The 17,283-nt window shown below is 34.0% G+C and overlaps 2 protein-coding genes across 2 annotated transcripts in view; one reads left to right on the top strand and one right to left on the bottom strand.

The window, feature by feature from the left end:
- The window catches only part of LOC132545785 (adenylate kinase 9-like), a 28,387-nt gene extending 21,390 nt beyond the window's left edge, over positions 1–6,997 (bottom strand). Inside the window, exons 1-13 of the mRNA XM_060209475.1 lie at positions 6,884–6,997; positions 6,080–6,200; positions 5,395–5,544; positions 5,119–5,231; positions 4,558–4,665; positions 4,308–4,376; positions 4,015–4,143; positions 3,736–3,810; positions 3,145–3,386; positions 2,769–2,949; positions 2,383–2,542; positions 1,803–1,841; positions 491–544 (exon numbers count right to left, since the gene is read on the bottom strand). Coding sequence (XP_060065458.1) covers positions 491–544; positions 1,803–1,841; positions 2,383–2,542; positions 2,769–2,949; positions 3,145–3,386; positions 3,736–3,810; positions 4,015–4,143; positions 4,308–4,376; positions 4,558–4,665; positions 5,119–5,231; positions 5,395–5,544; positions 6,080–6,200; positions 6,884–6,997 — 1,555 coding nt within the window. The remainder of the gene's footprint in view (positions 1–490; positions 545–1,802; positions 1,842–2,382; positions 2,543–2,768; positions 2,950–3,144; positions 3,387–3,735; positions 3,811–4,014; positions 4,144–4,307; positions 4,377–4,557; positions 4,666–5,118; positions 5,232–5,394; positions 5,545–6,079; positions 6,201–6,883) is intronic.
- A 1,433-nt stretch (positions 6,998–8,430) lies between these two features.
- LOC132545792 (bis(5'-adenosyl)-triphosphatase enpp4-like) lies at positions 8,431–13,873 on the top strand. Its single transcript, XM_060209484.1, has 4 exons — positions 8,431–9,586; positions 10,107–10,307; positions 12,617–12,859; positions 13,207–13,873. The coding sequence occupies exons 1-4, from the start codon at positions 8,689–8,691 to the stop codon at positions 13,401–13,403; spliced, it is 1,539 nt and encodes a 512-aa protein (XP_060065467.1). The 5' UTR covers positions 8,431–8,688; the 3' UTR covers positions 13,404–13,873.
- Positions 13,874–17,283: the final 3,410 nt, after the last annotated feature.

The raw sequence follows: 17,283 nt of genomic DNA, 5'->3' as shown, positions 1-17,283 counted from the left end.
CGGAGGTTATATGTAAGAGAGACTGTAAAACTTTAACGAAAAGAAAAAAAACTATTATATATCTTATATATCATTGATTATGGAATGGTTTGTTAGTAATTAAAATGGGTTTGAAAATATTGAACAATCTAAACAAAAATTAGAAAGGTCATGAGGAGAGAATGTCACACAATAAAATACTGTAAATATTTAAATTCAACTGAGTTTAACAAATATGAAATTGCAGGGAAAATTCTTGGAAATGAGAAAGCAATAAAACAAAAAGTAAATATAGCATCAGATTTGGTAAAGAAAAGAGAGAGCAGGTTTATTATTATAGCATATATGATCATAGCAGTAAATACATTGGTATAAAATATCAAGGTATCATTTCAGCAGGATCAAATCACACTCCAAAACTACTGAGGTGCTATTATACAATATGTGTGGAGTTAGCATGTAAAATTGGGTGTTTCAAATCGTAAAACTGTAACTGGCAGGAGTGTGATACCTTCTTGATCGTCCCCATCCTCTGCTTCCTCGGTTTCTTCTTCCAAACCTGTCTCTGATGTGTAGGATAGGAGGTGTTAGTTTTGTTTGATTACCAACATGTCCTGTACTTAACTATTGATACTTGTACATTTTATATAACAACTAACCTGAGTACTGACACGCACTGTACTTATTATTACAACAACTAACCCACACTGAAGGTTACTACTCTAAATCAGGCTAGCACTTTACCTGCAGCAGGTATAGGTGACAATTATGTCTGACATGATTATAGCCAGATCTTCAGATGAAAACATGATGACTTGATAAACAGATTAAGTTCCTTCTAAAATGATAAGTAAAAATCACACTAAAGATTTACAAACTATTATCAACCCACACACTGACTGTAAAATCACTACGTTAACAACGCTGTCACTTTTTCTACATATGTTGGTATCTCCCAGATAAAATTTTCTGTAAATGTAAACAGACTGGAGTCAGTCACACAGCCAGGTGTGATCTAAATAGTCTCTCTACCTCCATGTTTCTTGTGTCAGGTACAGAATGTAAGTTTAACAAATAATTTGCTAAAATAGTATGTTAAATTTTTGTAATTCTATCAAAACAAATTTGATATCTAGAATTGATTATCAAAACCATTGACAAGCTTCTTTTTGAAGTGTTAGAGGCATTTACAATAAATTTGATGTGATGATTCAATGTGTATGTTTACATGTAAAACAGACTTTATACCATCAGTAATTCACGTCTACTACACAAACACACAAACAGGTTAATTTCACCACCAGTCTAAAACAAAACTTACGTCGTGCTTCTGAACCAGACATCTGTTGTAGTTTGTAAGCTAGCAATGGAAGGGATTAAGAACAGTTGGAAATTAATCCAGGAAAGAGATAGAAGTACGATGATGACTGGATAGAGGGGAGGTAACTTCTGGTTAAGGCTATGGTAGTGGACATTGCAAGTGAATATACAGGACAGTACACTTTGGCTTCTGGTTACAATGTTGAACAGTAAGGAGTAAACCCAGGTTCTGGCTATGGTGTTGGTCAGTAAATATTAACCAGGTTAACCCAGGTTCTGGTTATGGTGTTGGATGGTAGAGATTAACCAGGTTAACCCCAGGTTCTGGTTATGGTGTTGGATGGTAGAGATTAACCAGGTTAACCCCAGGTTCTGGTTATGGTATTGGATAGTAGAGGTTAACCAGGTTAATCCCAAGTTCTGATTATGGTGTTGGACAAAACAAGTCTTTAACCAACAGTGCAATATTATTAAAAGCAGGAATATCATATAATTTGACCTACCAACTGCCTTTCTATTTAGTTTAGCCAATCTTTCTTCTTCTGTAGAGACAAATATATTCTTCCATCAAAAAGTTTAATTTTCACATGTAGAATTCCATATCTATAGGAGAATATTCTCAAAACTGTTCAAAGGATTTGAAGTTTTCTTGGAGACATGGATCTAGATAAAATATCTTACAATAGCATCACAATAAAGGAAAATAAGGGACAAAGTAGGAACAAGTAATTAGGGATCAAAAGTAAATATAACGTATAACACTGGGCTGATTATACAAGGAAAGGCAAGGAATATAATTGGATATATTATATATAAATACTTCCTACTCATGATACAGCATGCTTAATACAGCAGATTAACCAAATATCAACAAGCTTCAAAACAAAGAAAAGGGCAAACAGATCTACATAAACATACATAAGTAACAGAGAACATGATAGATCTACATGATTTAATAATAAAGTCACTTAATCCATTGACAAATTGCATGAACATAATTTCAAAAATATTCTAATTAGACAAACACAAGTGGTTTAACATATAACTGATATTGAAAATATAAAGTATTTTAGGGAAACCCACCTTCTGCCTCTCTGGCAGCCACTTCAGCTTCAAACTGTTCTTTGATCTTCTGTCTGACAGAGGTCAAGGCTGTTTCCGTAGTTTCATCCCTGGTCTGCTGGATTAACTTTTCCTTTTCCTCCTCCATTCTAGGTTTGATGAGTTCATCCATGTCCAGTACCTACACAGGAAACCAACAGGTTAACTTCCTCTACAGTATCTTTATCAGAATCAAAGACATTAGATCATACATATCATTACATCTACATATATTGTATGTCAAGAAACCTATCACAACACATGTAGGGTCAGTTCACCAACTGTGAGAACATTTCCTGTGATAATAAAACATTCTGTAATCATGTATACTACATTCACTCCACTATCAACCATCCACTGATACAAACCTTAGCATTGTACTTTTGAGCCAGAAGGTGAGACAGTGTTGTCTTTCCTGAAAGAGGAGGTCCTAAGATTGACAGTTTACAGGGAGGACGAGGTTGAGGAGGCATCAGGTAGGGTCGAGGATTCTTCAGGAACTTCTCTAGTGCTTCCGCGCTGGACAGGGTGTAAACTTTGTCCAGGAAACTAAGGTAAGAATTAAGAAAATATTAAGTAAAGACATTCAATACTAAAAACAATCACCAAATCTATACTAATGGTAATAAATACATAATAAAATGGACAAACCTACATGTATTTGTAAATCTTTAGACCTTAAGATAGACTGATCACACTTATAATGAAATGAAAAAAGCCCTGTGTTTTGTTTTTATTCTGTACCTGACAGCATATTCTGGTTTTCCTGGTAGGATGTTTCCCTCATACAGTGCAACTGGACAATTCCGAAGCCAGCGACTCCGTCTCCACCTGTAGCGTGGTGCCACCATCTGTTTTGATCCAAGTGTCCTCATCAGTTCATCAGTATCAATGTCCTCAGGAATTTCATCTTCTTCTGGGTCGTGGAGACGAAGAGGAACAGCTGCTTTCCTCAGTACAAAACAATCCAGTCGAGACAATAGTTGCTGAAAATCAGGATATATACACATATTATACGTTAATTGTTGTTAGCTTTTTCCCAAATGATTTGACTTTGAATTTCATCTTACTGAACTATCCTTTTGGACATTGAAACTTAAAAGTTGACAAGGATATATACGTCAACTGTCCGTTGCTTTTCATTTCTTTGTAAATACTGTATTCATCCTAGCTACAGACATTTATTAGTTAGATCTACATATGTAGTTAGCTATAATTAAGTCTTTGTCATAACATTAAGTAAATTTACAAGACTGTATGATGTTCAGGTTTGTTTTTTACCTTATTACATAACCCATCAGATTTTGTATGTCTGTATATTACTGATTGTCATACCTTGAATAAAACAGTAATTGACTGGTTTGAATCCATCTCTATGAGGTATTGTTGATCATGATCAGCCATGTAGTCCTGAAAGTTAAAACATTATTAATCAGACATATTTACAATGCAATGATCAACAATATTTACACAAAACGCAGAAACAAAATAATGTTATTAGAAAAATATCTATACTGCAATGAGTGAAGTAAGAACATTTTTACAGACATTCAGTCTTACTCATATTGTTGTTTTTCATTGTTTATATGAAGTTAAAAAGTTCTCAAAGTTTACCTCCAGAATCCTGAGCATGTTGTTCTTGTACTTGCGTATATTTTCTTCCACCTGAGACGGTAAGTCCTCTGGACGTTTGATAAGTCGCTCCAGTACATCTGTGGGCAGTTCTTGTATCACTTCACCATCCTGAAATAGAAAAGTTTCCTTAGAGGCTAGTTCAAAAACGATTATATATTTAAAGGAACCTTTGAATATTTGTTAGAAAACAAATGGATAAACTTTTTGAATACACTGCCTGTTTTATATATATACTCATTATCAATGAGCCATATGTACACCTGTATACATACTTCAGGTGTAGCTTCTTCCTCTGCTTCTTCCTCTTCCTCTTCTTCCTCATCACCTTCATCTTTCTCTGGCTGTAAATCAAACAGAAGACAGTTACTAGTTTATTCAGACTAAATTTAAACAAAATTTCTGTACACAGGACACCATAAATAAATAAACACAGCACTTCGACTTCATTATGTGTTATTTTACAGTAAAGGAAGATTAAGGTAAAACTTTACATTGTTAATTTCAGTTTTAAGTGACACCAACCTCCTTTGCTGGTTTGTCTGGGTTATAGACTTCTCTTGTGTAGATTTCCCCTGTCACTGGGTCAATACGCTGCCCAGTTCGACGTCGCTCTAAATCTCGGTCTGGAATCTGTGTAGAGTGATAAAATATTGATTAAAAATGTATGTGTAGACCTTGGTCAACTTATTAAAGAGGATACATTTTGAACTTAGTTTAAAGAGATTGTATTAAAGATTATTCAAATGTATATCTATCCTCATTGTCAAGCTCAACTTAAAGATTTGTGTCAGAGGTTCATTTACTCATATTTCTTCCAGTCAGCCAAGGGGGATAACTCAAATTCTGGCTTCATTGTCATGGGATAGTTACTGCAGGACAAAGATGGTCATTATACTGAATAATATTTAGATGTGGGAGGGCTTATGATCAGACTTGAGTTTATTGACAGGTAAATGGAGTGCTTTGACTTGAAACAATCAGACAACCTATTAGAGATTACTGTAGGATAAAGGATATATATGCTAAATAGAACTTTTAATATGAAGTCTGTTTGCTAAAGTGTGCATAATACTTTATTCTCACCTTTAAGTTAATGATAAAATCTGGCTTTAATTTCCAATTCTTTACCAACTCCAGCTGATCCTTCAAGCTCATAGACTCCTCTGACAAGCATGGAAAATCATCCAAAACATATCCTGTAGTGAAACACATAAAGATGTAAAGATTAAATCAATATAATAGTTTAAGAGATTAAATATCCATTGTCAAGGGACTCAGCAGTAACACAAAAAACTCCCAACACTTAAATACAAAATATCTAAATGCAAATCCAAGTTTCAAGTTGTCTCCCTTACATACCATGATGGGCAACCTCTGGGGAGTTAATCTTGTCCTCTATCATTTTGATGACAACACTTTCAGGAATGGCTTCCCCCTTCACTAGTAGTTCATGACACTTCACTCCCATTTCAGTTTGCAGTTCAACAGACTGGTGGATCAGATCAGTGGCTAAAGAAACAGACAAAATTTAAACGTATACAACAGGTTATATTGATGAAGAAATCAGTAGCTACAAAAAAATTAAACATTATTTTGATGAATGACTATGATCCAAAGGCCAAGTAGCTGTTTGAGGGCTGGTGAATGGTGTGATATCAAAAGTCATACCATGAATCAGAATTGTTTTATCATATATTCTGGAAACAAAATAAAAGCACGAAGTTTATCGCTTGTTCTTAGGCAATAAAAAAATCAGATGTTGTCAGTGACATTTACAGAAATGTCTAAACACAAAAAGTAATATCAGGATCCAAGAATTCAGATCGAGTGATATTGGCCCAGTCACTGATATGACAATGTAAACAACACTAGTATCACAATATATATTATCAGAGGCAATTGAATTCCAGTAATATTCACATTACATTTCAGATCCGACAAAGTAAGATGATGTAAATAAAATCCTAATGAAACCACCTTTCAAAACCAATTTTATTGTACAAAAACAGTCCCGCAGAGAAAACTAGAAACAAAAACAACTCACGATTAATTATTTCACATTTCCATTCTGCAGCCAATCTTCTTGCTAAGGTTGTTTTTCCAGATCCAGGTTTACCAATGACAACAAAACATGTTGGTTTGGAATGTAAGAATCTCAATTCAGTCTGAAATTCAAATAGGATATAAATGATAAATTGTGAAATCATTAAAGTATTTTTTCACACTTTCCTAAGTGTGAAAAAATCCTTAGCAAATACATTTCCCAAGCAGATACATTTTACAATGTATAAAAAATTATCCCTGTTACACTGGTGGCCAAGTAGAAACCTGGGAGGCACCGCAGGAAATACTTAGACTTGCTCCATAAGCATTGCTGCTATCCTTTGAAAAAATCCTGGAAGGGGATTATATTTTGGTAAACACTAGCCACAATATACTGCTTGGCTAGAGAGAAAACACTTCTAAAAATTATATTTGTGCAAGCCAAGCAAATGTTTCAAATTGCACAGTGAATTTAATTTCTGCATGTTATTATAAGAATATATAAATATTATATAATCTGAATTACAAGAACTTTTATAGAAAGCAGATTACTTCTAAAGAGGCAAAATAACATATAACCCACAGAAGAAGATGATGCCGTTTTAAACACATTGAAATGGATAATAATCTGTTGTAGTGCAGAGTGTCTGGTCTTAATAATCAAATGATAAATAAGTTTATATAATATGTGTGACAATTTCAGTTCAAAATTTTGAAAAGGCGGGCTAGGCACGCAAAATAGTGATTACTTCCTCCCCAACAGTAACAGATTAACAAAAAGAATCACTTAATTCCATTTTCATACCTCATCATTATCAAACGGATCAATATCACTGCTTTTTGTTTTTGATAGAAGTTCTTCAAATTGTTGAACTTCTGACGGAGGAAGTGATGGATCAGTGACACTGACAGCTTCCATTGTAATCACTTTTGGGGCTTCTGGAACAGATGATTCTGTTGTTGTACTTGGATCTGCTTGTGTCTGTTCAGGTGGCAGTTGGGTTCCCCCTGTATCTTCTTGTTTCTGTTGTGACTCTTCCATGGCGGGCACAGGCTGTAAGTGTTAGCATTTTTACTTTAAATTTTGAACATTGAAAAATGTATACGTTAATGTGGTGATAAAGTTCCATGTACAGAGCACTGCAGTAAAATTAGATATTTTTAAAGGACAGACGTACGGAATAATTATCTAAAAGGCATATAAAGTTTGCTTCCACTATTATGGTGCAAGTTCAGGTACACAATATACAAAATGTACATGTTGAATTGTGTATTACAATGTCAATCTAGACCTGTCTAGTATTTTCATAAGAACAACTTTAAGATGATGCTACATTATTTAAAATACGACGTTAAACTGTTCTTTTATCTTATATGTGTTCATTACACTACATGTACACCAAAATAAAATCCTGAAACGTGTCAATTTATCTCGTACTTCCAGCTTTTACAGTACTAATGTCAAATGCGTTCAATAAGATGACTGTTTTACAATATTTCAATGTTTAGTATGATATAGGCTACAATGCACGTTGAAAGCATCACACTGCGGGGTAATGACCGTTTATCGGTAAATACTTCTTGATTGTTTCAATGCAACATACGATTAAATCCATATAGAACAATAAAAATCAACAACTGAATAGCCATAACGAGAAATTGCACACATCATCGTAAAATGTAATCAAAACACTACTAAACAACGTTTACCTCCGTGTTGTCCGCCATAGTTGTTTGGTCTCCAAGGGAAGTTCGGTTGTCATCGGAAATCAACCGGAAGTCATAGATATTTCCGTAAAAAGTGTTTTCCCTGGCACATCCGAGACTTTTAGTATTTTAGCAAACAAAACTATTAATTATTTAGGGAAGACCAGCAAACACATAAATTAATCACATTTTTTGAAATTTTATGCAAATTGAACTAAATATCAAAACCGATGCGGTTGATATTTCCGGTTTGTGGTAATATGACTACACTTATTATGTTAACAGTCTTAATTTAATAGTTGTTGCTAAATATTTCAAAATCAAGAACTTTGTTTTTTTATACAATACAACAAGTGAAAGCATTACTGTGTATCTCGTTTATTAGAGAACATATCCGGAATGTTGAAAATCCGTACACGTTCTCTTTATTACACGTGTACTTTCTTTTTTGCTATTTATCTTCGAAGCTCCAAAGCGCCAATGTTTCATTTTTTACTCATGTAAAATCTCCTGTCTTAACTTATCGAACTTACGGTAAGAATCATGTACATATCTGTTGACGAGCTTTATGTGTTTTCAAAGAAGAATTTCACTACAGAGAAATCCGGCGTCCGATCGATATTTGATAGCAGAGCTGGGCTTACATCTTAAAATAATTCACACTGTTTTGTTTCCCTGTGATATTCGCGTTATAGACTGGATTGCGTTGGAGTATTTCAGGATGCAGCAAAAGTAAACATTCATAAGCCGGTTGCCGATCAACACGTAAACATCTCAAGCAAGAAAGATGAATGACCATGCCAATTAACATAATAACATTACACACTGAGCGTATCATTAATGTTACAGATGACCTTTACCAATCAGTGTTTGTTAATGTAGTTTATTGCCGTTGAAATCAAGATGGGTCGTAAAGCCACTAATTTACTGTTTGTGTCTTTTATTGTGCTTGACATTATGATAAATGTTACTCCAAAACCACAACTGTCAACAGACCTCCCTCTTCTTATTTTAATTTCTATGGATGGTTTCAGACATGACTACCTGAATCAAACAGCATTCAAAAAATCAGACATTTCCAATTTCCAGTATTTTATTGATCAGGGAGTGAGAGCAAGCCATGTTCGGAACGTATTTCCATCTGTCACTTTTTCGAATCACATGACAATTTTGACAGGTCAATATGCAGAGGAGCATGGTGTCGTCCACAATGCTTTCTTTGACCCTTACCTAAATGATACATTTGATATGCATAATTTCTATCAAAATTTTCAATCTAAATGGTTTGACAATGGAGCAGAACCTATATGGGTAACAAATCAAAAAGGAGGATGGGGACGAAACAGTGGATCAGTTCTTTGGCCTGGAGGAATAGCACCTGTTAGATGCATAGAACCAAGAATTATTCCTCGTGCTACACTTTACAACTCGTCTGATTCAATTTCATATGAAAAAAGAATTGATGTTTTAATAGACTGGTTCACTGATAAAAAGTTTAATGCAATAAATTTTGGAATGTTGTATTTTGATGAACCCGACCTTTCAGGACATAAATATGGACCAATGTCCAGAGAAGTTAGAGAGGAAATCAAACGTTTAGATAGCGCACTTGGATATCTGAGAAAAAAATTAAATGAGACTGGCTTGTCGGAGAATATGAACATAATCATCACTGCGGATCATGGGATGAACCAATTTGAGGATAAAGTTGTAAATCTAGATGAGATTCTTGATCGCAGGTGGTACACAACTCCTATTCATTTCAAACACCACCTTGTTCCAATGATAATTCCACATAAAGGTAAGTTAATGATTTTATTTGGGTACACTAAATCAAAAAATGTTTGTCTGATGGAAATCTAAAATGCTCAAAACTTTTCTCAGAATAATTGAATTATTGGTACAAACTGAAGTACACATATGTGTGTTGAAAAGTTAAGCATATCAGATTCCCTGACTGCAGGCCATGGATGAATGATCAAAAGTACACAGAAGTTATCAGTCAACTTTTCAATCCAATGAAAAAGCTCATTAAGAATAATAAAAAAAAAAATTGCAAATGAAGTCATGCTAATAATGAATATTAGTATATCAATTAGGTCCTTTAAATAAATGAAATCATATTGAAGATGAAGGAACATCATGGGACAGATTGCTTTATCTGTATACAGTGTTTGAATTATGTTTAATGAAGGATTAATTCTACATATGTCTGTTGACTATTTACAGTTAAAAGGATACACAGACTTGCTATGCAGAATTATAGTACTGGTACTGATCACTCCAGTGCAGAATACAGATTTCTTTATATGTTTATACAGGTCATGAAAGGCATGTTTCTGTTGCCTTATTTGGAGAAGATGGCAAGGGGAAAGACCATAAAGGGTTCTTTGCTTGGTGGAGAAACGGAACAGAAATGAAGAACCGTTACTTCAGCAAAAACCGACGCATAATGGAAATTATTTTGGAGGCAAAAAAGGGATGGATCATTGGAAATAACCAGACAAAAGGCCCTTATTCAAGTGAGAATAATCTGATTATATCTTATCTTAGGTTGGATATCACCATTTATGTTAATTATAACTGAACTGAATTGATTACCATTTGGTTATAGATGTGTAATTCATTGCTGCATATTTTCAACCAGTAAGATAAAAACGTTATTTCATCTCCGATCTTAAATCCTCCAAACCCTCTTTATTGTGAATTTATAATCTCCAGTATTGTAATCTATTTATTAATCTCCACTGTATTTTGGTTAAATAACCTCAAATCCACTGTATTGTGATCCAATAACCTCAAACCAACTGTATTGTGATCCAATAACCTCAAACCAACTGTATTGTGATCAAATAACCTCAAACCAACTGTATTGTGATCAAATAACCTCAAAACCTTGTATTGTGATCAAATAACCTCAAACCCTTGTATTGTGATCAAATAACCTCAAACCCTTGTATTGTGATCCAATAACCTCAAACCCTTGTATTGTGATCCAATAACCTCAAACCAACTGTATTGTGATCCAATAACCTCAAACCCTTGTATTGTGATCCAATAACCTCAAACCCTTGTATTGTGATCCAATAACCTCAAACACTTGTATTGTGATCAAATAACCTCAAACCCTTGTATTGTGATCAAATAACCTCAAACCCTTGTATTGTGATCCAATAACCTCAAACCAACTGTATTGTGATCCAATAACCTCAAACCCTTGTATTGTGATCCAATAACCTCAAACCCTTGTATTGTGATCCAATAACCTCAAACACTTGTATTGTGATCAAATAACCTCAAACCCTTGTATTGTGATCAAATAACCCCAAACCCTTGTATTGTGATCAAATAACCTCAAACCAACTGTATTGTGATCCAATAACCTCAAACCAACTGTATTGTGATCAAATAACCTCAAAACCTTGTATTGTGATCAAATAACCTCAAACCCTTGTATTGTGATCCAATAACCTCAAACCCTTGTATTGTGATCAAATAACCTCAAACCAACTGTATTGTGATCAAATAACCTCAAACCCTTGTATTGTGATCCAATAACCTCAAACACTTGTATTGTGATCCAATAACCTCAAACCCTTGTATTGTGATCAAATAACCTCAAACCCTTGTATTGTGATCAAATAACCTCAAACCAACTGTATTGTGATCAAATAACCTCAAACCCTTGTATTGTGATCAAATAACCTCAAACCCTTGTATTGTGATCAAATAACCTCAAACCCTTGTATTGTGATCAAATAACCTCAAACCCTTGTATTGTGATCAAATAACCTCAAACCAACTGTATTGTGATCAAATAACCTCAAACCCTTGTATTGTGATCAAATAACCTCAAACCCTTGTATTGTGATCAAATTATCCCTAATCCCCTGCATTGTGATCTAGTAATTCCCCAAACCCTTGTTGCGTCATCTAATAACATCCAAACCCCTTGTATTGTGATCTAATAATCCCCAACTTACTGTAGTGTGATCCAATAACCCTAAAATACCCTATGGTATGATCAAGTACCTGAAAATTTCCAGTATTGTGACCTAATGTCCACCCAAACCCCCTGTATTTGATCTAATACCTCTAAAGCCCTTGTATTTTAACTTTATACCCTTAAACCCAGCAATCTGATCTAATACTCCCACACCCCTTGGAGTGTGTGATCTAATAAATCCCAAACCATCTGTATTGTACCCCCCATTCTTATGATTAATGTCTGCCAATCTCCATATATCATGATCTTATAACCTTAAACCCATTGTATAATTTTCTGTCCTTTAAGGTCATAAGGGTCGAATATGGCAAAAATCTTTAAACAACTTCTCAATAACCAAAAGGTCCAGGATGCTGATATTGGGCCTGTAACATTAGGAGATGAAGGGCTACCAAGCAAAGGCCAAGGGTCTTGATATTGGGCCTATAACATGTTTTTTTAACAAGCAATTTGTCTAAAGTAATGCCATTTGTGTAGTGTATGTATAAAGAACATGATTTCAAGTTTGCAGAAAATGTTTTTATTAACCAACAGTGTCTTATATATAAGCTGTACAGTAGTTGAGCAATTTATTTTAGGCTTATCTGGCCTCTTTCAGAGATCAGATGTAAGACAGGTTTGTCCTGACTTCCATGTGTCCAGTTAACAATATGGTTTTGTAACATGACATTGTGAGGTCAGTAGAAATGTCAGCATGTTAACTGACTACTAACCAGTGTGATGTTTACCACACTATCATGTTTATTTTAATATATATTGTCTCCTTAACTCAATTCAATTTTATTTTGTAAAGAGTTCTGATGCTATAACAATTCTCTGTTTCAGAGGGAAATCATGGCTACAATCCACAGAATACACCAGACATGTGGCCATTTTTCATCGCCTCTGGACCAGCATTTCAGAAAGGGCTTTCAGTACCTGCTTTTGATATGGTGGATGTTTATCCTTTGATGTGCCATGTTCTTGGACTGACTCCAGCACAAAATAGGGGCAATCTTGATCATGTCAAAAGTCTTCTGAAAAATCCACCAGTGTGGTACAAGACACTTGAAACTACTGCTGTTACATGTAAGTAAATTGTGAAGTGTTCATGGTATCTGAAAAATAACAGAAAAGTAAAATATTAAACACTGAGAAGAACTGAATTAGGCATTGTAAGTTTTTGTATTAGATATGTAATATGAATATTTAGATAATGATATTGATATGTGTAACAATTTTATGTTAAACCCCACATTGTCCTCAGTCATAGTTTGAAGTCACAGCCTCAGGTATTCATGTCATATCTATATTCTTGGGCTGATAAGGGTTAGGATGAAAAAAGAATAGACATACCGAAACTTCTGTGTACAAAAACAAGATTTTTTTTCTGTTTCTGAAGAAGCCTGTATATATTGCCATTTTCTGTTGAACAGTCATTGTAGTGGTGATTCTAGCTGCATTAGTTGGAGGGGTATTTGGAATAGCTGCTGTACGCCAGAGCAGTATCTCAAGGAGAAAGCTGATGTTCCAGAATCGGAGAAGACTAGACCTGTCACCGATCCGATCACTACCAGAGACGGACTCCATGTTGAGATCAGATGACGATGAAGATGACTTTGATGGACTGTAGTTGATCTTTGTTGAATAATATTTGGTTTATTATTGTTTTGTCAAATAATGATGTAAATGTTCTGATGCTTTGGGATAAGTTTTCTAGTAAGTACAGAATGGTCATGAAAATATTTGACGTTGAAAATGTCATTAATGCTGTTCCTAGTCTGTAATTTTACAACACTTTACACAAAACCTACTGTTTTAATTAATACAGGCTGATTGATGTCAATTAATTCTTACCTTCTGGCCTACTGCACATATATCTACCCTGAAATCCATTGTCACTTGTATAGAAGGAACCTGTATAATCCTGAATTCTGGTTTAAACAAACCTTTAACTGTATACCACAAAGACCATTTCTAGCAAGTGTAATCTGTCAAACTGGTCTCACAGATAAGTTCTTCCAGATCTTAAGCTGACACCAACATTTATCAATAGTTTGGCCTAATGGCCTGTCAAATGGGTCTCGCAGAAAATTTGCAATTGGTAGGTTCTTTATTAATTGTTACAGTTGCATGGTAGAGGTTAATTACCCAAGTGTATACTGACTGTGATAGATGTGAGCTGTTACAAGTCTGACACTGTAGCAATACTGTTGACCAGTGAAGCTACATTCATTGTTCGAGCTAGGATATGAAAAGGGCAAGACACTGAAAAATACATTTGTTGGGGAAAAAGGTATTCAAAGGTACCTAGTTTGTATACTTGTCATGTTGGTGTATTTCATAAGAATATTTTTGACAGATTGCCACCATGATATATGTTTAAATACAACTAGATTTTAACTTAAAAAATTGTTGGTCCTAATGCACATAATGTTGCACCACAAAATTCTTTTTCTTTTTCATTAGAATGTTAGAGATTATTTATATTTTTAAAATTGATGTGATGATTTGTATTTTGATGGCAATTTACTTAGCAGCAGCTATATTTTATTAGTGATATCCATCTCAGTAGTATCATATTGGTTGTAGTATTTGTGTATGTCATTAGTATGTAACAGTTTGTAATGTAATCTAATCATTGTATAATATTGTATTACCGTGTGATAATGTACCACATATCAACATATACACTGATAAAACTGATAAAAGGATAGTTACTTAATCTCTCAGGTCAATGCTGATGAAGAAAACCTGATATCATCACCATCCCTGTAGGGGAAGTGTCTGCAAGATTTATTCTAATGATCTCTGTTTATAAACAATGAAAATAACTTTGTATTTTATACCTGGTAGGCATGATTTGATATTTTAGTGTCCATGGTAATACATACATATGTCATCATCATTCTGTGATCAGCTGTAGAAATAGATTAAAGTCAAGAAAACTTGCCTGATCCACATGGGGCAGAAAATCATAACTCCATACTTAATGTGATTGATATGGACGTTTTAGATACAAAATTAATGTCACCACAATAAGCCCACTAGTAAAGATTTTCTAACATAGTATGTTCTCTAACTACCACAATGTAAACACTGACATCCACACAATATCATCTCTAACTACCATAATGTAAACACTGACATCCACACAATATCTTCTCTAACTACCACAATGTAAACACTGACATCCTCACAATATCTTCTCTAACTACCACAATGTAAACACTGACATCCACACAATATCTTCTCTAACTACCACAATGTAAACACTGACATCCACACAATATCATCTCTAACTACCACAATGTAAACACTGACATCCACACAATATCTTCTCTAACTACCACAATGTAAACACTGACATCCACACAATATCATCTCTAACTACCACAATGTAAACACTGACATCCACACAATATCTTCTCTAACTACCACAATGTAAACACTGACATCCACACAATATCTTCTCTAACTACCACAATGTAAACACTGACATCCACACAATATCATCTCTAACTACCACAATGTAAACACTGACATCCACACAATATCTTCTCTAACTACCACAATGTAAACACTGACATCCACACAATATCATCTCTAACTACCACAATGTAAACACTGACATCCACACAATATCATCTCTAACTACCACAATGTAAACACTGACATCCACACAATATCTTCTCTAACTACCACAATGTAAACACTGACATCCACATAATATCATCTCTAACTACCACTATGTAAACACTGTTTATTTCATTTGAAGTTTTGACAATACTGAAGTATTGTGTAAATTTCTATTTGATGATTTTCTTTAACTTTGTTTACTTATTGTAGTATACAATACCATTAAAGATTTCCATCAATACCTGTTTAGGTTAGGAGTATTATATATAATACCATTAAAGATTTCCATCAATACCTGTTTAGGTTAGGAGTATTATATATAATACCATTAAAGATTTCCATCAATACCTGTTTAGGTTAGGAGTATTAAATATAATACCATTGAAGATTTCCATCAATACCTGTTTAGGTTAGGAGTATTATATATAATACCATTAAAGATTTCCATCAATACCTGTTTAGGTTAGGAGTATTATATATAATACCATTAAAGATTTCCATCAATACCTGTTTAGGTTAGGAGTATTAAATATAATACCATTGAAGATTTCCATCAATACCTGTTTAGGTTAGGAGTATTAAATATAATACCATTGAAGATTTCCATCAATACCTGTTTAGGTTAGGAGAATAATTTTTTATGATCTCTGTTGATATTTCATAGGTTTCAACAACATGCATTACTGATTATTACATTTTTTGTAGGAAATTATGTTGTTTATTTTGTCATATCTATATTTCAATTATACATTTTTTTATTTTTGTTCATCCATCCTAAATGTTTGCTATAAAAAGGGATTCACTGTGTTTACTGCATTCCTGATTGTCCAAACTAAACAAAATTTCAGACAATTACTTTCTTGTCTGGATGATTTTGCTAATTGACAAAGTTCAGAAATATGTATATCTGTATGTCTAACCAGTTACTATTTTTACTTAACATTCCACTTGAGCGACATGCTGTATGACAGATACATTCATATTATATTAAGGTTAGAAGTAGGTTGTGAAGCTGAAAAAAAAGGTCAAAAACGAGATCCAGGATCTTTATTTGATCTTTATTTGTTCTTTGAAAGTTGGATCTTTTCCCATCTTTTCACTTCTCTTCTATGCTTTGTTTTTCAATTTTAAACCTTTAAACTTTGCAGAAATAGCAATAGTAATTTTTAACTGCCAAATTCAAGATGGTCACCTGGAAGCCATTTTGTTTTTTTAGATCAGACCGAAAAACGAATGGGCACAACTAGGGACCAAGGGAAGCTACACATGAAATTTGAGAGAGATCCATTCAGTACTTCTGAAGAAATAGCGATAACAAACTTTACTAGGAAAAATCAAAAATGGCTGCCTGTTGGTCATTTTGTCTCACTTATCACAGCTAAAATAAAAAAGGAACAACAAGGGACCAAGGGAAACCTTCATATGAAATTTGAGAGAGTTCTATGAAGTACTTCACGAGAAATAACGATAAAAAAATTCGTTGAAATAATCCAAAATGGCAGTCTGTCGACCTTTTTGCTTTTCTGACCAGTCTTGAAATGAAAGAGGCAAAACTAGGGACCAAGGGGAACCTACATCAGACGTTTGTGAAAGATCCATCCAGTATTCCTCAAGAAATAGGGATAACAAAAATTGTTTTCGGACCGATTTGAATCAGGTGGTGGGCAAAAAAAGTCATTACTTCATCTCAGCAATTGTAATTTGGGAATATTGCAATATTTTGAAGTGAAACAGCCTTTTTGAATTTGTGTTTGTAACACCATGTATGTTGTAAATTTTCGTTTTCCAAAATAAATTTTTTTATGATAATTAAAGTTGTTTTTAAGTTTATTATATGTGTGTACAGAGTATATTGTGGGGTATGTTTAGTATCT

This window comes from Ylistrum balloti, unplaced genomic scaffold (assembly GCF_031769215.1).
Source record: "Ylistrum balloti isolate Yb309-2 unplaced genomic scaffold, AGI_CSIRO_Ybal_v1 Utg369856, whole genome shotgun sequence".
Lineage (NCBI taxonomy): Eukaryota > Metazoa > Mollusca > Bivalvia > Pectinida > Pectinidae > Ylistrum > Ylistrum balloti.
This window is presented reverse-complemented; position numbering and strand designations above follow the sequence as displayed.